General features: G+C 45.3%; 1 protein-coding gene across 1 annotated transcript in view; it reads left to right on the top strand.

Moving 5' to 3' along the window:
* The window catches only part of STXBP4 (syntaxin binding protein 4), a 240,927-nt gene that overhangs the window by 99,653 nt on the left and 115,304 nt on the right, over positions 1 to 25,970 (top strand). Inside the window, exons 18-20 of the mRNA XM_060253551.1 lie at positions 3,900 to 4,016; positions 7,802 to 7,851; positions 16,759 to 16,892. Coding sequence (XP_060109534.1) covers positions 3,900 to 4,016; positions 7,802 to 7,851; positions 16,759 to 16,892 — 301 coding nt within the window. The remainder of the gene's footprint in view (positions 1 to 3,899; positions 4,017 to 7,801; positions 7,852 to 16,758; positions 16,893 to 25,970) is intronic.

Raw genomic sequence — 25,970 nt, 5'->3', positions numbered from 1 at the left:
GTTGGTTCCATAGGGCAGGGGCCGCGGTTGAAAAGGCCCGTGCTCTGATATTTTGATGTTTAATCTCTTTCGGCCCAGGGATAGTCATTAGATTTTCCCCGGCTGACCTCAGTGCTCTCTGGGGTTCGTATGGGGAAAGACGGTCCCTCAGGTAGGCAGGTCCTCGGCCATATAAGGCTTTAAAGGTAATGACCAACACTTTGTACTGGACCCGGTATATAATCGGCAGCCAGTACATTCCATCTGGACAGTACATTCCATAATTATGATCTGATCACTTCTAGGTGTTGGTTTCTGGATGAGGCCTTCCTTCATTTTTTCCCTCAGGCTCTTGCCAGATACAGCCTGCTGTCTTCCAATCAGCATGATCTGATTAGGTGTAGCCTTCTTTCCCTCCAACCTGTGTTTTTTTCTCTGCAGCTTGAAGATTTCTTGCAACACTTTTACCCAAGTTTACAGCACATCAGGGATAGTGAAGTCCACAGTTTCAAAAATGGAGTTCAGTGTAAAAATGACTCCAATTCAAATTGAGCCTCATGTGGTGTCTGGTATTTTCAAAGCAGTTGAGGAGATCCAGTTGCAGATATCGCAGCATCTTGTCTGTTTGCACCCTAGCTATTTCCTAAAAGGGATGGAGTCCACTGACTACATAAGGTTGAGATTCAAAACATACATCTCAATTTTTCTCTGTGAGCATACAGTTTCAACTGTCCATCCTTTTAATTTATGCAACCATTTGCTTATATAAAGCACAGTTTTGTTGTTCTAGGTCTTTAAGGTAACAGGCATAGGGAAGAGAGGTGTCCCACTTTCGCTTTGTGATAAGATCTTAAAGAAAGGGTTGGAAAGGAAACAACCTGTGCTGAGAAGCTGGTTGCATATATCATACAAATCTTTTCCTAAGTAGGCTTACAATCTCCCTTTTGGGGAATAGAAGCCTTCTAATCAGGAAGACTTACTGACGTTCAGAGAGGTAATACATCTGCCAAAGAAAATGACTGATTAAATATGTATGTGTATTTCCTTGTATCCAATCAAGACATGTTTTCTGTTGAACAATGGAGCTTTTTTAGTATTTCCTTCTGTATCCTATCTGTCTTGATTAAAATGCTGAGCTTCAGCTATGACTTTTGTAGAGGGAAGCTGGGCTGTTGAAGGAAGACAGTAGTTGCTGTGACAGTACATTCCATCTGGACGCACACGCATGCATCCCTACCGCAATACAGCTCTAGCTCTAATCTATAACCACTTTTTTTTTTAACAACCAGGAGTCAGGTCTCCCCCCCATACACACACACACATTCCTTCACTTCTGAGATTCATATTCTTTTGGGGTACTGAGAAGAAGGACAGGCCATCTTTTCTATCATGATTTCTATCATCGTTTGACTCCTAAACTGAAATAAGTGCATTCAGATAGTTGTTTGCTTTTCTCGTTCTGCTAGATTAATGTGAGGGAATTTGTCAAGTAAGTGGTTTTGTCCTTCTATGATCAGATATGTTTTCTGTTGTCAACAGAAATCAGTAAGAGTGACTGATGGACAAAGTGAAATAGTCATAATAAAGGTCATAGCGGAAGGTGAACTATTCCTATTGAAGTGAATGGATGCCATAGACTGATCCCCAGTATGGCACCTATGGGAACCATGGTGCTTGCAAAATGTATTTTCCTGGTATTTATTTAGTTCTTGGGTTTTAGGGTACTGAATACCCGAAGGTATGGAATAGAACAGAGAGCCTCAGGTTACTACCTACCAGCTGGCTGCCTAGCAAAACAGTTTGTCCTAGGCATGTACATCACAGACATGTACCCTCATACCATAGAGTTTTTATGTCTGTAGGTTTGACAGTCCACTCCCATGATTGTACAAGGGGTAAACCTTTGTAAATTGAAAGCAAACTATATCTTTGCAGAAAGGCAACAGTCAGTCCTGGCTTTTATCCACTTACTTGGTGCAAGACATACTTTGAACATATGAACATATGAAGCTGCCTTATACTGAATCAGACCTTTGGTCCATCAAAGTCAGTATTGTCTACTCAGACTGGCAGCGGCTCTCCAGGATCTCAAGCTGAGGTTTTTCACACCTATTTGCCTGGACCCTTTTTTGGAGATGCCAGGGATTGAACCTGGGACCTTCTGCTTCCCAAGCAGATGCTCTCCACTGAGCCACCGTCCCTCCCCTACTTCAGAACAGCTGTTAAGACACTGGATCTGGAGGGAGCACCCATTCAGAAGTATCTGCTTTTGTTATAGCATGCTTGAAAGAGAATCTTCCAGCATTTAGTAATTAACCCTGACCACATGGCCTCCAGTTTGATTAGACCTGCCCCTAGTGCAGCCATTTTATGGTTAATGAAGACTTACTGTGGGATCCAAGTCCTTGTGTAAACTAGCCCATTATTTTGCAAGGCATGGGTGGTATATAACTACTACATTGGGTACAAGTAGAAAGATGTTTCTGGGTCAGTATAAATACTGAAAGAGTAATGCAACACTTGCAAGGTGCTGTAACCTCTGAGAAGAGTCTCTGTGACTGTAGTTAGCATAGGTTGTGGGAGAATGAGTCAGCTTTAATATATTCCAGTATGTTGACTTTTTACTGGAAAGATACATTAATTTCCTGCAGTGGATGGCTTCATTGATAAAGTTCATATATCTGTCTCCCACCATAATCAAACCATTATTTGTTAATTAACTTTGGGCCTGCATCTTGTTCTCAAGAGGAGGAGGTAGTGATAATAGGAAATGTTGTAACTTTGTCATGAAACATCTCAGGGAAGAACTTCGCAGTATGAATACTTCAGTCCTTATGCCAAAACCATTGTTGTCTTGTCTTCTCCTTTTCTTCAGCATCTGGCAATGTTGTGCACTTTTCTATGAGTAGTTGCTAATCATATGGAGCAGAGAAATGTGCCGCTTATGATGTCACAACTTGGCATAAGAGTTACTACCAGTTTTTAGCCAGAGCTGCTGAGAGTCAGAAGTCCATTGCTCCAGTATCAGGGGCTGGATCCAGACTAAACTGGCAATTTCCTCCAATTCCAGGTTCCTCCTTTAGCCCTTCCATGCTGTTCCTCTGGTCCCCTATCCTCCAGGAGCAACATTTCTGGGAGATCAGAGAACTGCAGTAGAAGACAGGACATTTTCATTCTGTCATTGGAAAAGTTTGTTTGAATTCAGCCCCCTGCTTCTACCAGATGCTAGAGGGCAGCCCACAAGCAGAGCCTGTGAACAACAGCCTTCCCTTGCCAAATGTTCTCGAGCATCTGATGACGAGCAGTATTCTGCTCTGATTCCAGAGGCTCCATTCAGCTATTACAGCCAATTGCAGAAGTATCCTCCATAGATCTGCGCAACCCCCTTCCTTATTCTTCCGAGCCAGTGACCTTCTCATCATCTCATGGCAGTGATTCCTGCAAGTCAGCTACCTGCTGTGTGAAGTACTACTTTCTTTTGCCTGTCTTGAATCTGCTGTCAGTATCGTAGGATGACCCCAAGTTCTAGTATTTACAGGAGGAAGAGAGAAAAGTCTCTATCCACAGTCTCTACACTATGAGTTGTCTTGTTATCTCCCCCTCTAAACTTAAAAAAAAAATGCTGTAACTTTCCCTGGTAGGGCAGGTGCTCCAACCCAGTTATCCTTTTGGTTGCTTTTTAAGCTAAGTGTTTCTGACCCACAGTCACCCAGAGAGCTTTATGGTATAATGTGGGTATTTGGACACAGGTCTCCGAGATCCTAGTCCAGCACTCTTATCATGGCTCCACGCTGGTTGAAGGGTTGGTTTATGCAAGTGCAAAAGAATCCCCTGTATTGTTTAAGAAATGGAAGGTTCTGTTGCCTAAATTCTTGTGCCTTTGGTTTATTAATTAAAGCAACCAGATCTCTTTTTTCCAGGATATTGTTCAGGATCTAAGGAAGAGGATTACTGTGCTTGACTGTCAACTGAGAAAATCAGAAACCTCAAAGAAAACATTTGAGGTGGCAACTGAGAAGTTACTGGAGTTTCTTGAGGTAAAGGCAGTTTCCAGCAACGTTGTTAGAAGGCCAAGAGTTATGCTTGTATATAAACTGTACGTAATATGTATATATATTGCTGTCAAAGCGATTCGAACCATGCTTAAGAAGACAGGATTGATAAAATGCAGTTAGATTAAAACTGCAAGAGCAAGGCCTCATTAGAAGCAGACCACAACACAGAGGTTCTCTGAGGTTGTGTTCCCAGTACATTATTCTGGGAATATTTCAGAACTGAAAAGCTCAACTTCTACAGAAGTTTCACATTAGGCCTAAAGTGGCACTCTGAGCCAATCAGTGGGGAAGGTTTGTTACTGGTAGTCCCAAACATTCTTTTTGGTAACTAGCAGCCAGAGAGAAGGAATGTTTCATCCTTTCCCCTCTACCAGTTCCCTGATGTAAAATAGTCCCTATGGCTGAAAACAGCACCAGTGGGCTTTGGGAGGTCAGGAAAATTACATTGCAGGGGAGGAACCTTCCCCATGCAGTACCTCTGTTCTATATTGGCTGGGGTGAGGAATACCTGTTATTTGCCCATATACACTCCTATGGAAGTACAGCCACAGATCTCCTAGTATTTCATGTAACTTGGCTCTTCTTCTCTCCCTAACCTGTCTTTTTCTTCTGATCCTGCAGACAGTGCATAAGACTTAAGTTGCAGAAAGGGTTTGTTTGTTTTTGCTCTGCTTTTAGAGATTTGCTTTGCCCTTTGGTGACTTTTAGCTTGCTTATGGGTAGTGTCAGTGAAGCCAAGCTGGAAAGGAAAGGAGGAAGAAGCTGGTGATGCAGGGGGATTCCCTCTTCCTATTTAGAGACTATAACTTTGAGGCATTGACTGGGGGTTGCTGTTCCTTGGTTGATCCAACTGGGATGTGAACAGTGAGTCATAAGCAGAATCCAGCCTAGGATCCATTCATTTTTCCCTAGAAAAACAAATGCTAGACAGGTTCTGTGACAAACCTGACTTGGCAGCACAAGTTCAAGAGCTGTGAGGTGCAAGTTTGCATTGGTGCAATAACTTCAGATTCTCCAAGGCCATGTGCGAGCCTGATGTAGGCAGAAAGGTGTGATAGGGCAGCAAGCATCCTTCCGATCTTTGCATTTGTGCAGTGCTACAGCCACAAAATGTTAGTGTTACATATGTTCCAGCTGTCCCTCTTTTGCGGGATCTTTCCCTGGGAAATCATTCTCCCTCCCTACTTTTGGTTTTTGTGGATCCTTTGTTAAAATACTATTACTGTGAGTTGTTAGCTTTGTCATTTTTCATGGCTTGTTTCCCTTTTTAGGGACTCTGGAAGTTAAATCTCTCAGGAGGGTGTAGAGCAGAATTCATTTTGTTTCTTGTGCACATGGATGCCCCTGGAGACCCAGGCACCATGCGGTGCACAGACTGCCATTCTTACATGCTGCAGCTATTTTGAACTCCTGCTAACATATTGTAAGACAATAGGAGGTTTTAAAAATATATATTTGAGAATAAACAGACTTGCCTTTTAGCAGGACAGTCATACAGTTAGCAGATCACAGTAACGGGCAGGAGTCCAGTAATGGGCAGGGGGAAGGAAGGAGCTGAACTGTGATCCTTTGTGTAAAGACAGTGGGAACCCTCTATTTTCATGTGTGAAATACTGGAATGTATGGTTTTAACTTAAACACCCTAGGAACCATACTCAGGACTTATATATAGACCTCAGAATGTCATCTAAGGATTAGATACTGACAGTCTTGCACTAGGGTATGCTACTACATTAAGTCAGAAATGTGCCTGTGCCTTGATGGAAGTTCTTGTTCAGGAACTAGCCTTAAGATTCCAGTGGGAGCTACTCCCTTTCAAGCATTTAAGAGCTGCTGCCTTGAATTGTGCCATAGTTTGAAGGCAAAATATCCTGGGGATTGTGCTTCCTGAGACCCACTGTCCTTCCAATCACCACTTAGAGGAATGCACCATGCCTCATCAATAAGGATCATTGTGACTTGGTGCCAAAAAACTACTGCAAGGTTGGAAGTTGTCAGCAAACCCAGACTGGATAAAATAAAAAAAACTTAAGTATATTTTTAAAAACTACCACTATGGCACACCAATTTAGCTAGTTTGGTGCAAGATAGATTCCAAATACCAAGAGTGTGAAGAAGATATCCAGCTTAGGCTGGGAGTGGGAAGGAAGGAGTGCAGGGGAATGAATGTGTGAAGAAAGAGAATGACAGAAGAAAGAGAGAGGAGAGAGAATAATTCATTTCTGGGGTCCAGCAGAAAGGTCATAATCAGTGCTGGGCAGCAAGTAAATGCCAAAGCATGACTGTTTGTTGGGAGTCCATTCAAGCATCTAACAAGACAAGGAGCAGGCAAAGCCTCAATGTGGGGGGGGGGAGGTGTTCTGTAATCAGGTACAGGGCAAAACACTTGAAGACTTAAGAGCCAAAGGTGGCAGGGACAGGGGATAGGTGTATGTCCAGAAAGGAGTGGTGGATTAGGCCAAAGAAGGTGAAATTTGGATAGCCCTAGAAGGGGAAGGGCTTGGGTGAGAGACAGATTCAGACCTGGATGGAGGTAGGAAATTAAATGGAAGTAATAACCCAAATATGTACATAAGATCCTCTGTGAGATAGGTGGACATGATAATAGCAACAGTCTGTTGCATCAAAAGGCTCATACCTGAAACCTGGGGGTCCTTGATCTGAATGCCATTTCTGGATGAGATCATTCCTGCTGAAGATCTTGTTCACCCCCAGCTAGCGTAATTTTATTAGGTGTGGTCCTGCTTCCTCCCATATGCTCTTGCTGTTCTGACCAGAGACTTGACTTAACTTTAATGCCAAGCATCCCAGGTTCCTGGGAGTAAGCCTCATTGAATAATGTGGAATTCACCATAGAGTAGACTTGCTTAGGTTTGTTCCCTCAGGCACCAAGCTGAAGGATACAGGGACAGCATAGGGGCAGATTTTAACATGTATTTTCTAGTACAACAGCAGCAATTCACAGACATATGAATTGGGTTGAGAGATGTAGTTTGAGTTCCAGGCTTCCTAGACATGCATAGATCCAATCAGATTGGTACTGCAGCAGAGGGGGAGAAGGAACCTGGACCCTGCCCACTGTGCTGTCTTCCTGACCTAAAATGGCCTCAGGGAGCTGCTGTTTGCCTCATTTGGGAAACATAACATGGATTCCTCAGCAGGACAAATCCCAGGTCTCCAGAGTTCTTTCAGGTAAGGAAGGTTATGCTAGTAGGGGGCAGAGTCTGTCACTTCTTCCCAGGTACTACAGTTTCAATCCAAATTAGGCCTACAGACACCTGAAAAGTGTAGCATTCCAGAACATCTCTCTCAACCCATTCCCAGGGATATCCCCAGAGAAAGATATGACATGGCTCTAGTTTTTTTGTCCCTGGGTGGTCAAGAACATCTAGACCTACTTCAGTATATGGCAGCTTTGCTGTAAAATTCTGTGATGATAGCATGAGTTATATCCCTTCATACTGCAAGTGGGAAAAGTTCTGTTTGTAATATCCCGTAAAATCATCTTGCAAATAAAAATTGAGCACATCAGGGAGAAAGGTTACGAGGAATTAATTATTAATTTAGGGGAACAGTTATCAGTGTAATTGGTCTACTCCAGTTCATTCTATAACTCAAATACTCTGCTGCCTATCTGGCACGTTCCGTTGCACATGTAGACCAGGTGTCTGTTCTGCAGACTGCAGTCTTCAAGTAAACTAAAAGAAAATGCTGTGGCAACCTTTTGAAAATAGTTACTACTGTTTTCCTTGGCTGTTTGCTAATAGGTTGTACATGAAGCACTGTCAGATAACTTCACTTCCCAGTCCAGTTTGAGGTAAGAGCATGTAAGATTAAAATGTACTACTGAATATATATTTGGTGAATAATTTGTAGATAAGCAGTTACTATCAGTACATGGGAATATGGAACAGTATGGCAATTTTGGAAGTTATGCAGGGTCGGTTCTTGGATGGGAAACCACCAGGGAATACTTCACAGAGGAAGGCAATGGCAAACCGCCTCTGCTTAATCATTTCCCTTGAAAGCTCCTTGCTGAGGTCACTGTGGGTTGGTTGAGGCTTGACAGCACATTACGTGCACATCAAAACACCGGTGACAAAATTCAAAACCAGAAAAAACCATCCGCCTTTAATGTTTCTGTGGCTAATCTATTGTGCCACCTTTGAATTTGCAAAATGTTTGATATTTATGGTATCCATCCTCAGAATATCAGGTGCAATAAGCCACTTTTTGCAGAGAAATGGAATGGGGTTCAAGCAGGACTCACTGTGTATCATATTAACACCTGCTGAGTGTCAGTTTCACGGGATAGGATAGATTCAAATATAGTCAGCGGTTGGGGGGTTAAAATCAAATCAGTGAACCATTTATCATCTGTGGCCATAACAGAGATATCCCCCACCCCCCACTTCCACCCAGCTTGCTTCAGAGTTGGGCTCAGGAAACTGAACAGTTCTCCAAGACTTCAGCAAGTGTCTTGCTTCTTTTCCAGGCACAATTCTGAGCCTGGGATTGCTCAGAGAAGCATACTTTGCCTTCTCCATAACTGTACATAATGTGGTATGGCTACATAGAGTGTGGCAGCAGCAATGGCTGGCCAGGGAAGCGGCCAACCAGCTAGTTAGCTAGCTTGCAGGTGGGTCTTGTATCGCTATTTTGGCAGCCTCCAGGTTATAAGATAAGTTAGGCAAGGTGGGGGGAAAAGTAAAAGGCAAGGAGGGAACCGAGGACAAAGAGAGAGAGAACAATTCTATCTTCCTGCCCCCTTCCCACTGGCCATCTATTTCATCTGTCACAACCAGCAGTTGCTGCAGTTTGGAGAATAGTTGGGGACTGGGAAGGAGATAAATTTATTGGAGGGAGGGGGGAGCAGGACAGGAGGGGGTTTTTCTGTGGCTTGGATATGCAATCTGAACATGAAAAGAATTTGAGGTTGTAATTAGGGGTGTGCAAAAAAAAAATTCCGAATTACACGGATTCGGAAATACACAGTGCCAAAAAATACGGAATACCATGTATTTCCTATTACCGTAATCGGAATAGCCGCATATACAGTAGATGAGCGGCTATTTCCGAATATACGGCCCCATTATACCCTATGGCTATTGAAATCAATGGCAAAATAGGGTATATTGGAAGCCACCTGGAGGGGAGGGGGTTTGAGGGAGAGCCCCCAAATTTGCAGGGGACCTGTAGGGGACTCTCCCCTACAAACCCTCGAAGTCCCAAAAAGATTGGGCCAGGGGGTCCCATTCCACCATTATACTGCAGGGTAGCTTCAGGGGACTCTCCAGCATGAAACCCCCCTGGCCCAAAAAGACTGCACCCATCTGTGGGCACCCCAAAAGGAACACTGCTCCCAATGGTGAAAAAAAAACAATTAGAGACACTTCCTCACTGTAATTGTCATGGGAAAAGTGGCTCTGGGGATCAGGAAACCCAGATGCCAGCTCTCCAGTCCTGCTCCAAACAACACGGGGAGAGCTGCCCAAGCACAACAAGCATGTTGGCTCTGGGTCTCTCACCCAGGTGCCAGCTTCCCTGCCACAGAACACACAATCTACAGATGCCAGCTCTCCAGCCCTGCCCCAAACAACAGGTCTACAGGATGGCGACCATGTTAGACCCACGCCTTAAGGGCACAGTCGCCGAGCGGCCAATGAGCTCGATCGCTGGTAAGACGAGCTCTCCCAGAAGGTCGAGCATTCCAGGGTGGGCCCAATGCCGGTAGTTGAGGAGGAGTGGGGCAGAAGCAGCTTATCTGCCACTTCCACTGCTGTGGTTCATCCCCAACCCCCCCCAGCTAGGCAGTGTTTCCCACCAGACTCATGCCATGAAGAGTCCTGAGGTGACACTCATCGGGCGGGTCGTTGGCCCCTCTAGGAGCGGTATTTATTATTATTTATTTATTATTTATTATTATTTATTTGTTTCTCTCAAACAAGAGAAGTGGTGGACCACCACACCTAGCTCCACATCATTCTGTATCTGACACAAAGCAAGAAGCATTTTGACTTACCTTGAGTGATGGATGGTTGGCTGGTCCAGGCTCTTTCGCGTTACCCAGGGTGCACCAGAATTGCACCCCAAATGAGGAAGATCACTGGGAGGGCCTCAGATTGTGTGAGAGGAAGGCAACCATTCCTTCTCTCTCAGCTCAGCAACACACCAGCATCACTGTCCCATTAGAGGGACCTCAGCATTGGTATGGCTGCTGGCTGCCTGTCATCATCACTGGCACCTCCCTCTTTCTTCCTTCTTTCCCTGAAAAAAACCCTGGGTTATCCGGGCTGGGCCTGTGGGTGCTGTCAGTTACAGTTGGGGGCTGCAATGGCCCTTTCAGTATTATTAGGCATGTGTGGATGGGGGACTGGGGAAATTTGGATCGCTTTGCAGTTTTTAAACCAGCATTCACTTTTGGTTTGGGGAGGGATGAGGGGTGGGGGAGGGATGAACTGCCAATCAATTTGTGAGTGAGTTTTTGGGCTGTCTTTGGACTAGTCTATTTTTAGTGGAGGAGTGTTTTACAACCACCTTCCAAGTGTGGGCCAAGAGAGGATGCAGGCACAAGTAGGTGCTCACTTCATTCACTCTCAAAGTCTACGTTCGGGGAGCCGAACAGAGGCAAGTTGACCTTCAGGAAGACCAACTGCTCAGCTGTCCATGGTTGCAGGCGATTGCGATGTGAGCAGACAATGTCACCCATATGCAAAAAGACGTGCTCACTCTGCACACTCGTTGGTGGGCATGAGAGGAACGCCTTGGCCACGGAGGAGAGGGCTGGCCAGATATAGTCCAAAGGAGACACTTCCTGCGGCTCGAGGAGCTCCAAAAGATAGTCCCTCACCATCACAGCACCTGTCTTTGCTCTTGGTGCCCTACCGCTCCTAGAGGGGCCAACGACCCGCCCGATGAGTGTCACCTCAGGACTCTTCATGGCATGAGTCTGGTGGGAAACACTGCCTAGCTGGGGAGGTTGGGGATGAACAACAGCAGTGGAAGTGGCAGATAAGCTGCTTCCGCCCCGCTCCTCCTCAACTACCGGCATTGGGCCCACCCTGGAACGCTCGACCTTCTGGGAGAGCTCGTCTCGCCAGCAATTGAGCTCGTTGGCCCGCTCGGCGACTGTGCCCTTAAGGCGTGGGTCTAACATGGTCGCCATACTGTAGACCTTATCCTGGGTGAAAGTCTGAAAGCGGGCCTCAAGCCCTTCCTGCAGCCAACAACCAGGGCGCGCACAACTGGAAGAACGTCTGCATGGCCTTGAGCTGGCACTAGAAATGAGGCCAGGTCCTCACGGGCCATCTGGACCATGGGGACGACCAGTGCGATGCTCGCCGTGTCAGACGAGAGCATTTCTGTGTGGGTCTTGAAGGGCCCAAGAACCTCCACAGTCTGAGAAATGATCACCCAATCCTTTTGGATGAGACGGTTCTCATCCCGAAAGACCCTCTTCTCAGAGACAAAGGCATCCAGGGCTGCTCTCTGCTCCACCATGTGCTCCAGCGTGGCACAGGTGGAGTTCCAGCGTGTGCTGACATCACCGATCAGGCGGTGCCCTGGCATGCCTGTCAGTGTCTGTTTCTCACGCAGCCGATACGAGTCCGTATTGCTGCATGAGAAGTGACCCGTGATATGCTGACATTTCTGGAGCAGAAGTCGGTACTCATGGGTCGCGGCTAGATACTGACAATCCTGGCTTTTCGTCTGACCCAATGCATCCTTAACCACGAAGTGGAGAAGGTGGGTCACGCAAGGAAGGCGTTTTAGGCCCTGATGCTGGACAGCCACCTTGATGTTGGAGCCACCATCAGTCATCACGAAGCCCATGACGACGTCCCCGCTGCCTACCCAGCCCTCTAACTACCATGAGAGGATGGCTCTGAGAGTGTCCGCTGTGTGCGGCGCGTTGACTGCTTTGGCGTGCAGCAAGGCCCAGCAATAGCCGGCCTGGCGGCCCTGACCCTGCCTGCCGCTACTGCTGCCACCCCCACACTGCACTGCCCCCAGCTCTCTGGGTTGCCACCAATGCGCAGTCAGGGAGAGATACCCCTCAAACGCATGTTGGGAGCTCCAGATATCTGAGGTGAAATGAACAGTCCCCCCGGCAGCACGGGACAAATGCTCCTTCACCACAGATCTGGTCGCCCTGAAAACAGCTGGCACAATGGTCCTGCTGATGGTGGTTCTCGCAGGAATTTTGTACCAGGGCGCCAAGTACTCGAGCAACCCTCGATCACTGAAAATGGAAGCCCATGGGCGATCGACCTGGCAAGGTTCCAGGCGATCACCCTCCTGCCATACCTGATTCCCCCTCTTGGCACACAGGTGCGTCCCCCACCAAACATCTCAGGCAGAGATGCCTGGCATCCCTGTACTCCCACGGAATGCTTCTGGAGAGCGGAGGTAGTCGCTATGGGACAGACCACCTGGCTGGGTGGTGTTGGCCGCTTGGGCACCGCAGCACCAGCCTGCTTCGGGCACCACAGCACCAGCCCCTCAGGTGATTCCGCATCCCTCCCGGCGTCAGGTGGGCAGGATCCCGCCCACAACTGATCCGGGCCCTGCACAGCTGGCACTGCGCATAGCGTGGATCCTCCATAAGTTGGAAATGCTTCCAGACTTCAGAGGTGAACCCAAACTGACTGGCGACTTGGGTTTCTGGAGCCACCTCCTTTGAGGTGCTTGGGGCAGACACATCGTGTCTCGAGGTGGCAGGAGGGGCTGGCTGCCAGGGGGAAGTGGGCGGAGATGGAGGCACCTCATGTGTCTCCATCTCTTCCCCCTCCACCCCATGCGGCCTCCCCTCCTGGCCATCCCCTGAAGGACTGCTGGTGCCCGAAGGAACCAAAGAAGGGGGCTGGTCCTCCTCAACCAGCTTCTCCTCCAGCTCCTGCATGACACCCTGCACCCTCCTTGGGGTGATTGTTTTGGACAGAAAACTGTCCCCAAAGCTCATCTCCAAGGAGGGCTGCTCTTGCTGCCCCTCCTCTGGCTGCTGAGCAACATCAGCTGGAGGAGAGACTGCCCGAGTAGCAGACCCCTGCTCAGTGCCAGCACCTAATAGCACCTCTGCTGGGGCGCCCCAGCAGCATCCTCGATGAAGGGCCCAAGGCAGGACTTCTTCATCACACTCCGGCCAGAGGTCGGAGTGCTGGAAGGCGGCTGTGGAGTGGCCCTATGCACAGGTAGGGGGGAGACCAGGGTCCTCGTCCTCCCCTCCACCCCTCTAGTCTTCTCCTTGGCCTTGCTCCCAGGGCCCCTCTTCTGCTGCCTGTCACTCATGTCACCCTTGGCCAGTTTCACACAACCTGAACTGAGTGGGGTTTTTTTACAAACCTAACTCACTGCACTGTACCCTGAACCAACAGGTGCCCTGACTTCTTTTTAAAAACCCTCCCACCAAAACTTGTTTGTTTTTTTCCTTTGGTCCCTAACCCGTCCTTCTTTTGGTTGGGGTAGTAGTGATCTGGTAAAGTTTAGGAGATTAGGTGCTCCTGCCCTCTGCCTGGCTACAGTTTTTAAAAGGCTACCTTGAGATGAAGGCAATCCTTGTTATATCATCCTAGTGAAATTTCTCCTTAGATCCTGGGACAAACCGGATTTCCTTGCAAACTAGAAATCAGGTGTCCCCTATAACTTGAGAGAAGCTGTGGTTTACCCTATGGAAATCTAAGGATGCACCGGCTTTCAGTGGCTGAAAGCAAGATGCACTGTAACCCTAGTCTCTTTAAAAGGGAGCCTGATGTGGCCTAGTAGTCATGCTGCCTTTTATGAGAAACCTAAAATCTTTTTAAATCGCCTCTATGTGGCCAAGTTGAATTTTGAAAGAAGATAAAGCCCTAAACTGGATAATTTTTTTTTAAATTTCAAAAAACACAATCCCTAAAAACACCCTTAGTAGTGGGGCACCCTATTTAGTGGCCCTAGACAAACCAAAAGCAGCCTCAGACTCAAAAAAAAACTCTATAAAAACCCCACCCCACACAGCCCACACACCAACCCTCTCACACCAACCAGAGGTAACTTAAAAAAAACAAAACGTGACAGAAGGAAACTTAACTTTTAAGTTTTAACACACACACCCCAACCCAAAACCTGGAAAAGGGACAACAGGAGAAGGCCAAGAAACTCAACTGTTAAAAAAGTGGCCTTTTCACCAATAAGAGACCTCAGGCCAAATCAGTCAACAATACCCCGCCCCCCCCCCCAAAAAAAAACCAGAACAGGAGGATGCAAAACCTACAACAATAGATCCAAACAGAAGGCTAACAAACACAACTGTTAAAAAGTGGCCTTTTAAACAATGAAAATTAGGCCAAACAGCCCCCCCCCCCAAGAACTAGAACCAGAAGAGAAAAGGAACAACAGCAACACAACACAGACAGCAGCAACAAATCAAACACCCCGCCCGCCCAAACCCAGAACCAGGAAAAGGGACAACAGGAGAAGGCCAAGAAACTCAACTATTACAAAAGTGGCCTTTTCACCAATAAGAAACCTCAGGCCAAATCAGTCAACAACACCCCCGCCCCCTAAAACCAGAACAGGAGGATGCAAAACCTGCAGCAATAGAGAATAGATCCAAACAGAAGGCCAACAAACTCAACTGCTAAAAAAGTGGCCTTTTAAACAATGAAAATTAGGCCAAACAGCACCCCCCCCCCCCGGCCAAGAACCAGAACCAGAAGAGAAAAGGAACAATAGCAGCACAACACAGCAGCAACAAATCAAACACAGAATCCTTTTAAAACCATAAAACACTTAACTTTTAACAATACAGGAACTTTACCAACCCCTCCCCTTCCCCCCAAAAAAACTTCACCCTAACCCCAAGAAATCCAAGCCACCCAAATCAAGAAAAGTAAAAGGACACTACACTTTTAAAAGTCCTCTCACTAAAGTAAGATACAGGCAAATTGGCAAACCTCCCACCCCACCCCAGTCTCCCACCCCCAGCAGAACCCCCTAACGCCAAATAAGCTACCCAGTACTCACCCACCCAAATCTGGGTAAGTAAAGGGACTCTGAGTCTTAAAAAGTCCTTTTACTAACTAAAATAAAAACAAGAACCCCAAGACTGTCTTACCTTAGTCTTCTCTTCTCCAGGCACTGTCTGGCAGGTCAGGCAAGGCTGAGAGGGAGCAGCAGCAGCTGAAGCCAAGGGCCAGTGCAGCACAATCTCTCTCACACACCAACACAACAGGAATGGAAATGGAGTCCAGCCATGCAGACTCTTTAAAAAGGTTCTCTGACCCTACAGAGAGCAGTTTCAAAAAATAGCACTGCTCTGTGATTGGCCAGATAACACTGTTTACTTGGATACCCAAGTAAACAAAAGAACAACAGTGTTGCTGATGGATGATGGATTAGCCCAGCCATCAGCTACACAACAGCCCTGCAAAGCATGCATTTGCAATGCATTTTGCAAATGCATGCTTTGGATTGGCTGCTGGGGCTCCTATCCCCCTCCCCCTCCCTCCCTGATCCCAGGGAGGCTATGGGAGAAGGGGGGAAAGGCTTCCAAAGGCGGGAAAGGAAGCAAGCAGCTCCCCTGAGGCTGCAGAAGCCCCTTTCCCGCCTTTTGCATTGAATTCTGTATACTTCCGAACATCTATACGAAAGTATATGGGGAGCCATATACGGCTCCCGTTTAATGGCCTGAAAATGAAATTGGAAGTATATGGTGCCGTATACTTCCAAATCAGGGGTGATTCGGTGGTCTATGCGGTTTGGCCTAACCGAATGCACACCCCTAAGTTGTAATCCTATAGAGGTATTTGAAGATGAGATATGAGCACAGAGAATACTAGTTCAGTGACCTTTCTAATAAGAGCAGTACCCAGTAGTTTGACCCATTCCCCCAACAAGTCACAATATTCTAGAAAGAAAAGGTCTGGCATGAAAGGGGATGGGTTGTGTAGTGCCTAAGTAGTACACTAAACAGTGTAGTGTCTGAGGCTGCAATCCTACGAACTCTTTCCTGAGAGTAAGCCCCACTGAGTAAAATTGGATTTACTTCTGAGCAGACCTGTTTAGATTGCTCCCTGTGTGCCTATTTGACATCCCCTTATGGGAGCTTTGTACCTACAGAAGTAGAAGTTTACTTGGGAGCAGTGCAGCAGTGTGTGCAAAATTTATTCCAGCAGGCCTCTGGTTATGCACTTTAGTTCATTAAGCTGAGAATCTTTTATTCTGCTGCTGGGTTTGAATTAATGATTGTTGATTGAGTGTCATTGACTGTTGTTTTCTACATGTGGTCTTCATAAACCAGCATGAAACAGTTTTTGTGAAGGGGTATAGAAACAATAGCTTGGCATCAAAGGTTCTTTCCCACTAACAATGAAGCTTTCTTCTGGTGGAAAAGGTGTGTTCCACTGTTGGAGGATTCCTGGCCCTGGAGAAAGACTCTGGTAGTAGCAAAATGGCATCTTTGGATGGAGATGAAGCCTGCTGTCCCCCTGGCTTAGCCTTAACTGTGACAAGGACGTTCACATCTGTGCATGCCCTGCTGGCATTCTTCCTACTATCTAATAATATTAAAGGACTACATTGTTCAATAAATATTATTGACTCAGAACATACTTGTAAATCAGTCACATGACTGAGGTTGTGGCTATGATTTGAGCCCAAAATAAAATCTGCACTCAATGCAATGAAAATGAATACTACAGTGTTGCAAATAAACCATATCTGGTCCTTTTCCGTATGTTCCTGTCAGCAACAGAAAAGCCATGTTCTCTTCTAAAACGCTTCTTGCACATCTCGGAAGGAATGGCCGCACCATCACAGCTTCCCTCGCGACTGAAGCCAGAGATCTTGCTAAGTCTATCCGCTCCATTCTGGAAGCAGACTGTAAGTCTTCTGTCATTTCCCCCCCCCCACACACACACACACACATACACACCTTTTTTTTTTTTTTGCTTGACAATTTCAAGAGGAATGTTTGGCTAACTGTGGTTTGTTGCCACAAATCTGGTGTGTGGCTTGTTCAAGGAAAGAACTTAGCAATCAATGCAAATGTTCAGTTGGTGAAAAATAAATGTAATTTGGATAATTCTAGCATGTGCTCTGGAATTATGAACTGAATCACAGAAACAGAAAACAGTTGGTGTGGGCAAATATTCTCATTTTGTATCTATTCTGAGGCACAGGATTGTTCAACTTTAAACATCCAGCACATTAAAATTGCAAAAATGTTGTTTTAATAACAAAGAAAGAGGTGACTTTGAAATTATTTTCTTACAAGTGGGTGACCTGTGAGAATGAGGAATCACTGCAGGGGAAAGATGGGGAATCCCTCCCATTCCTTTGCTGGTGCAGAGGGGAATTGACAGAGGGAGTGCTTATATATAAAATGCCTCACTAAAACTCTTCTTTGGTGTTAGAGTTACATTACTGCACAAGCTGCTTGCTCACCTTAGTGAAAGCTCTGAACTTTCTGTATGGAAGGATTTATTTGATACTGAGCGAGCATGTCCTCATGCTGGCCTAGCTTTATTTTTCTTGGTTTTGTAGTTGAGCTTGGATGCTGCTTAGTGCTTTGCCTTCCAAAGAAACTGAGACTGATTCTGCACTCACCTTTCTCGGGGGCAGGCTTCCGTTTCTGGATGGAGCAAACTGGCGATTTCACACCAGTTGCTCCACTCCGGCATCTTGTGCGGAGGAAACCCGCGATTTGCCCCGCCACAGTGTAAACCTGAAAAACAGGTTTACATTGCGATGGGGCAAATCGCGGGTTTGCCCCGTGCAAAATGCCGGCGCAGAGCAACTGGTGTGAAATCGTCAGTTTGCTCCGCCCAGAAATGGAAGCCTGCTCCGGAGAAAGATGATTGCGGAATCAGTCTGAAGGTCAGCTTTCTTTCCCTCAGCTCTCCTCTCACAAAAATAGATGGATTTGTTTAAAATTCTCATGTGCAATCCCTTCTTCTAGCGAATCCTTTCTTCTCTCTCCAGCCTGCAGTGCTTCTTTGCTGTGTCATTGGCCAGGTAGATCAATTGCACCTCCTAGATGCAATAGTCATTTCATCTCCTGATTCTGTGATCCCTTATGCCACTGCATGGCAGCTATGGGACTGAAGGCAGCATTATTTTGTTGTCAACATTTGGCTTAAGTGCAGGATGGGGGTCAGGCTTGATAGTTGGCAGCATCTTGAAATGTTGATTACTTTAACTGTGTTTACAATATCCCTGTAGTGTTGGTCAGTGAAATTATCCTCATTATTGCAGATGGGGAAGAGAATTAGAGAATAGTGGTGTATCTTAAGACTGCTTTATGACAGTGCCTGGAAGGTGAGATTTGAATTGGGGACAGGGCTTTTTTCCCCCTGGAAAAAGAGGTGTTGGAACTCTCAAGAGGGAAATGAAGGAGAAACACAATGGTGCCCCTCATGAACTTTTAAACATTTTTTTTATAATTTTGTTTCCACAAAGAGCTTCCAGAACTCTGTTCCACCACGTTCCCCAAGAAAAAAAAAGCTCTGATTGGGTACTTTCCTGCTCAGTATCACAGCCACCAACATCTGATGCAGGCATGCACAAATACCTTGAATTCCTTGGGAAGGTGGCAATTTGTAGAGGATCAGGGCCATCAGACTGCAGAAGAATCCCATGCACACTTACCCCTGAATTCATTGGAGTTGGCTTTAAGAAAACAAAGGATCAGATTGCAACTCTGAATGACAACTTTGTTGTCTCTTTATAGAATTGATGGCAGGAGTCAGAGGGCATAAGGCCTGCCCTCCACTTTCACCCATGAAAGCGACTATTTAGCCTTAAACTTTCTCAGAAGTCTGAGGGATGATTCATGCAGTATACCACCATCCGCAGCCACTAACTGACGTGCCTTAGGAGCTCCATGATTGGAAATTAGTTTCCAAGCATGTGCAGGCCCAGTTCAGATTGAGACGGTGGTGCACGGGGAGAGAGAGATTGAGCTGTCACTCACCTTCACTTTATCTTGTGGCCTTGATCATTCACCAGCCAACAACAGTACTCTTTATAGCTAGTGATAATCTCAGTTACTTCTTCCACTAATAATCCCACTGAATCATTATAACTGAATCAAGAACATCAGAGTAATCAGGAATGCACATCTTGGTTTTAATGATTGTAAACTGTATGATAGATCCTATTGTGTAATTTGTTTTTAATGTTTTATGTGGTTTAATTTGCTGTTGTTAGCCGCCCAGAGTCCATCAAGGGAAGGCAGGATATAAATCTGATAAAAGAAATAAATAAAAAGATGATGTATTTCGTTCCATAGCAGCTCAATAGAAAGTTATAATTAAAGATGCAGAAAACAAGTTGCAATGTCTGAACTTTTGAGGTATGCGTTACGAATGTTGTCACACACACTTTAAACTTCCTATCTTAGTTTCTTGAAGAACAGCCTCAGGTTACCCAGAGGGACTGTCAGCAGAAAGTGAAAGTAGATGCTTTATTTTGAAAGTTTGAGCAAGCTTGCAAATAAACACTCACTGTCACAGGCTGGGTGCGGGCGAGAGCAAAGTCCAAGTCCAGTCCGGGGTCAAGCCAGAGAGTTCAAACCGAAGCCAAGTCAGAGGGCAAGACTGAGGTCGTCTGGAGCCAGGAGTCAGGAAGTCAAAGAGAGCAAGCAAGAGCACAAGAACTGGGGGTGGACACGAGTTGTCACAAAAGCAACTTGTTGCTTCTACAGAGAGCCCAGCCCTGAGCAGGGGGCCTCCGGTGATGCTCCAGTTAGCAAGCGGGGAAGCTCCTGCTAAACTCAGGGCTCAACAACCTCCTTCCTTGTAGATGTGCATCCCTCCACCAGGCTGCTAAATCTCAGTAGAGTCGCTCCCTCAACCAAGCTACCCACAGGGATGAGTCAGGTGGGCTCCCTGCTTGCAGCTGTGCCTCCTCCTCCTCTGCTGCTGGGTCAGGTGCGGGGGATGAAGCTGTCAACCTCAGAAGCGCTAGAGGGGCCAGCTACAGGCTCGGCTGCCAACTTGATACTCACCTTGCCATGCAGAATGTACATAAATGGCTCCTGGATTGTGATTGTGAGCCCTTCCTTCACTACTCATCGCCAGCATGCTAAATTCTGTAACAACCAAAAAAATCCATTGCACAGGAACTGTACTCCACAAAGTGAGCTTCTGGTACCCTGAGCCAGTTATTTGGCTTTTATGCCTGCAACCTGCTGTTTTCTTTGAAACACAGTGGGCCGCTATGGCTTCCTGTGCCTGTAATTATCTGAGTCAGCATTATTATCCATGCTGGCAGATTCTGTTCCCCCCTCCCAAACATATCCACACATTCCAGATGGGCAAGTGTGTTAATCTATTGCAGTAAGTCTTGTGCCATTGTAAAAACTAAAATACTTCTTTTGGTATAAGCTTTTGTGAACTAGAGCCAACTTGGTCAGTTGTGTCTGTATACATTGACTTGCATGCCCTCAAGCTGAGCTGAATGAAAGGTTAGTGATTGCTTCCAAAAGGAACTACAGCTGTTTCTTCTATAGTGCTTCTTTGGAAGGAATTTGTTCCCACTAACCTTGTTCTTCCATGTGTGGATTTAAAATTGAGCCAAATTAAGGAAGTGGGGAGCTAACAGAGGTGTCAATTTCTTACTGCAGAACCCTGCTGCAATCCCTTACTTACTTACTTACTTACTTACTTACTTACTTACTTACTTACTTACTTATTTATTTATTTATTTATTTATTTATTTATTTATTTATTTATTTCATTGGATTTATATCCTACCCTCCCCGCCGAAGCAGGCTCAGGGCAGCTCACAACAGTAAAAACATTTACAGGTTAAACATTAACTAAATAGGCCTCCTCTGGTGAACAAGCATCTAGGCCAGGGGTGGCCAAACTTTGGCTCAGGAGCTACATGTGGCTCTTTTCACATATATTGTGTGGCTCTCAAAGCCCCCACCGCCCTATGGGCCAGTTTGGAGAAGGCATTTGTCTCTTTAAATCACTTCTCCAAGCCAAGCCAGCTAGTGGCTAGGAGAATACATTTAAAGTTAAAGTTGCTTTCTTTCTACCTCTCCCTCCCTCCTCCCATCTATTTGCCTTTCATCCTTCCTTCCTTCCTTCCTTGCAGCTCTCAAACATCTCAGATTCATGTCTTGTGGCCCTCAAACATCTGATGTTTATTCTATGTGGCTCTTACATTAAGCAAGTTTCGCTACTCCTGATCTAGACTATGGACCAAGCTGCAGCATGTTTCCTTGAAATCAGATCTGAATGTGTTGAGTACTCCATTATACATCAAAAACTGCAGCCCTCTGGACATTTACCTGGGATTACACCTTGGTAAAATCAAATTTGCTTCCAAGGAAACATGTTTAGGACTAGATCTGATCATCAGATTCAGTGGAAAAGATAGGACAAGGTGGTGGTGATTTTGCTTTGGTCTTTTGGCAAAGGAAACAGAGAACTGTGTCTCTGAAGTTGTGCCAGTACAGACACAATTAATATTCTCTCCCTTTACTTTTTCCCCTTTTCTGCTGTAGCAGAACAACTGGAGGGGGTCTTCACCTATTACTTTCACAAGATTAAAGAGCTTTTTAAATTATTCATAAGATTTTATTCCACATATGTGTGAGCAAGTTTGTAAAACATTTTTTTGTTGTAGCGTTTGAAGAATTAACAGATTGCTTTAGGGTCTTCAATCAGCTTGGGACTCAATCAGTCCATTGTGCCAGATTGGCTAACGAGCCAGCGGAAGCCTTGAGGGTATCAGAATAATATAATTCCAGTGAGTGATAGACTAGAAAAGTAAATTATTGCCGTCTCAGTACAGCCCCATGCAGAACTTGTTACAGTGGTCTAGTCTGGATGATGCATCAGCAGGCATGATGGTTGCCAAACTGAAACACAAGTAAAGTTGCTGAAAACACCCTATCATGCTCCAACAGTCCCTGTTTACCAAGGGTAGTCTCTGTTTGCAGTCCCTAGTAAATCACTGTCCCTATTTCATCCCCAGTTATTGCTTTTGAAAAATACTTTGCTAAAGTTTTTATCGGTGTGAGTTGCATGGCACCACCATTTTTCAGGGTTTTGTTCTTTTTGCCAAGTCTTTTGAGTGACAAATACTTGGGTGAAGGGGCTAGATGCATTTTGTCACCAGTGTGCAGGCTGATAAATGCATGCACATGAGAACTAAGACAGTTTTTATTTATTAAATTTATGGTCAACATTTATTGTTGAGACTCGAGGCAGATTACAGGATATAAAAAAGTGCAATCAGTCAGCAGAGGACAATCAATGAACTATGCAATAGGACTAGGATTACAGAATTGGAGAGCAAGGTGAACAAACTATCTTCAGCAAGGTATACTATAGACAAATGATGGCCACTGACTTACTGAAGGCCACTTTGTGTACGCAGGGTTTGGCACTGGGAAGCAAAGGTCTGGGTGTCCCTGGCCGCAGCATTTTTTAGGGCTGCAGGGCAGAGCTTGGGCTACCTTCCATGTGCCCAGCCAATGGCTGGCCGTTGGGAACTGCATTCTGATAGGGCGGGGCTTGGGGTAGACTTGGGACCTTTATAAGGCAATTATGTTATCCTACTATATTTTTGATCAAAACAATAAACACTGTTAGGGTTTGTAGAATCTTTCGGGCTCAAGTGCCGTGTTCTACTGGAGAAAGTTTTCCTTCCAGACGTTTCGTTCTCAGCTGCGAAGAACATCCTCAGTGGCGTTGCAGCCGGAGCAGGCGCTCTGACCTTCTTGGCTGCTGTGCATTGAGATCTTTGATAATAAACACTGTCTTTCATATAAATCAGTGAAAGACCAGCTACTGCAGAGCAAATTAATAGACAGCATTCAACATGTGGAGCAGTACCTTGTGAAGTATGCAATGGAGAAGGGGCTGTCAGGTAGTACTCCTTCATTTAACAAAATGTTTCCACCTGTGAAATGTTGAAAGTAATGCTTCATCCATTTCTGCACCCTGTGGTTTCATCAGCAACCCAGATCATTGGTATTCCAGGATCAATTCTTACCTTTATTTCAAATATCCTAGAATTGGCTTGTATTCAGTGGATGTGTGTCATTATAAAAATGAGAAGCACTGTAACGTTAGGACATCTGATCAACAGCACTTTAATAGAAGCCATCAGGGTTTAATTTGCTTTGAGTGGTTTTATTGGTTTATATGTATGTATTTTTTACTTTGTTGTACATTGGCTAGAGCCCGGCACTAGGCAGAATGGGGCGATTCATTAAGTCCAGGTTGATTGAAGGAACTGATTTCCCCGGCTCTAAAGACCTTTGCAGCTGCAGCTTAGTACCTTCAAGTCTTACGAGTATCGCCTGTTGATCTTTTGCTGGAAGACTCCCAAATGACTGCAAAAGGTCATCTTCTAATTAAACATTAAGAGGACTATGCATCACATCCATAGAGGGTTGCACTGATGACTCATTATGCAACTCGGGGTTTGCTTGGGACTGACCAGATCTGGAAACCTTAAAACACATCGCAGCCTTATATTTTGCCGCTGAAGATGATGCGTTCTTCAAGAGATGGGGATTACTTCACGTACTGTCCCCTGCGGACAGGTTAGGCAGCAGAGCATTAGTTTGAGAGTTAATAAAAGATCGTACGAGGAAAACCCCTTTCGACCATAAGTAATTCTTTCGCTTCAAAATTAGTGAAGGAATGTTGGGGGATTGAAAGGTAAGCAGAATCCTCTGCATTTGAGACTGATCATTAAGAGATTCAATGGTAATCAAGTCAATTTTATGATAGTTCAGATGAAGAAGTTCACAGAGATGGGATTTAGCTAAAAGTTTACTTCTCCAGCATGGGGTCTTCCTGCCATAAGGACAAACAGTGATGCATACCTTATTGGGCTGTAGAACCAATTGTTGCACGTTCCTTTTATGGCCCACGCTGACCTTAGACTCCGTAAAGGAGCTCCGGGGATCAACATCCTGAGTTGCAGACGGACATCGCTTTAAAGGGGCTAGAGCTCCAATAGAGGTATCATCCAGCTGGGCTAAGTAGACTTTATCCATTGACACTGATAGTCTCTTTAGTTCCAAAGAAAGGTCAAGAATTTGGTCTTCTAAACCTTTTAACTTTTTAAAGATACAATCCACTGTGCTTGCAATCAGGGTAATTGGGGCAAGCTCGTCAGAAGACATGGAACTTTCTTCATTATCATGCTGTCTCTGCTGCACCTTTAAAGCCCCCACCCCAGACTGGAGTTGAGAGTCTACGCCATCTTTGTGGTCAGACTCATTAGTCAATTCATTAGTCAGTTCCTCCTTTTCAGCAGGCTCTACCTCGTCTTCTAGAGGGGAGAAGCGATTCGATGTTTCAATAGCAAATGACGGCAGAGCAGATTTGGACTTATTGTTTAAGGTAAAAAAGTCCTCTATCCTGAACTGTTTGCAAAGTGGCAAAGAAGCAGATTCCTCCTCCACTTCTCTTGGCCGCTTGCCCGATGCCATTAAGAGGGTTCTGTTGGATGGCAATTAGCCCTGTCCTGATAAAAATGAATAAAAAAATAAAACAAATACCAGACAACTAATGTCTTAAAACTTACAGATAAAAGCCACAACATCTGCTAAGAATATCATAAAATATCTTTAAAAGCCAAATTTGTCAGAGCCAACTCTGTAGCCGACTGCACTCCGCCTTGTTGGTTTGCAGGAGTTGATTTAATTTCAACCTTCAGTTCAAATTAAAAGACTAAAAAAACAAAAAAAGCAAAACCTTGTCTTTGAGGGACAAGCTAAGACTATGTAAAACTTTATAAAACTTTATAAAACATCAACTGTAGTTTGTTAGCTGCAGCAGCTTCTGAGTCAGAAAACAAAAGCAGAGGCTTATTAACTAATTAAGCAGCCAGAGCTTGGGAAAGACAAAACAGAGGCACCAAATGTTAAAAGTGAGGTGATAGGATAAGATTATTTAAAAACAATTCCTTCTATCAAGGCAAGATAAAAGTTAAAAGATTAAAACAACTTAGCGTTAGTAGGAGCAAAGAGACAAGCTGCCTTCCTCCAAGTCTGCGCAGAACCCGCCGATTCATTAAGTCAAATAAATAAATAAATGGCATTGCTCTGAAATATGGAGTGAGGCCACACACTATGCTAATGAAGTGTATGTTCAAAAGAATATATCTTCACTTAGCAACTGCCTAAAAATAAAATCTCCTTTGCTATTACCCTTTTATGATGAACCTAATATCCTTGCATAGGCGGCCAGAAGGAAGGCAATGCAGACTTTGATGGATGTTGCACATAGATGAAGTCCCCTTCTTCCCAAACAAAGGACCTCCCGAACGACACAGGCGCAGAAGAGTTGATGTGCAGACCTCTTTTATTGTTTTTTCACATTAATGTGGAGAGGAGAAAACAAACCATACACCCCGTTCTCCTCTGTTCTGCTCCGAAATTCTTCCCCACAGTCACAACATCTTATACCTTCCTGTAAACAAAGGCCAACTCACAGATTGGCTACACCAGTCTTCGCCTTTGACATTCTGATTACATTCATTGGTCGAGTAAGTCTCATATCCCAATTTAGAAGCAAGAGATGAATAGATATCACCTGGGGCCCACTAATCTGGATCCCCATGCCCCACTTCCCTGTACTTCATATTTGCGGTTTTGCCCCCTTCCCTCTTCAACTCCAGTGTAGGCTTCCTGACCCAATTCCAGGATTAGTAAGCTCAGAGCTCCTGCTGTAGCAGGGAGATTTGACCTTCTCCAAGAGATAGCCTCCCGGTGACTCCCGGAAGTAGAAAGATAGCTTACTTTCCACCGAATGATGTTACAGAACCAAATGAAGATAACGAGTCTCTGCTAACGGGGAGACTTCCTCTTATATCTAACAGTAGCCCATTGTTCTTGGTTAGGATATTGGAACCAAAATCATGGAAAAGGCCTATAATACTTTTAAGGTGAGCTCAGCAAATATAACCCTCCAAACATGATAC

This window comes from Heteronotia binoei, chromosome 13, assembly GCF_032191835.1.
Source record: "Heteronotia binoei isolate CCM8104 ecotype False Entrance Well chromosome 13, APGP_CSIRO_Hbin_v1, whole genome shotgun sequence".
NCBI lineage: Eukaryota > Metazoa > Chordata > Lepidosauria > Squamata > Gekkonidae > Heteronotia > Heteronotia binoei.
This window is presented reverse-complemented; position numbering and strand designations above follow the sequence as displayed.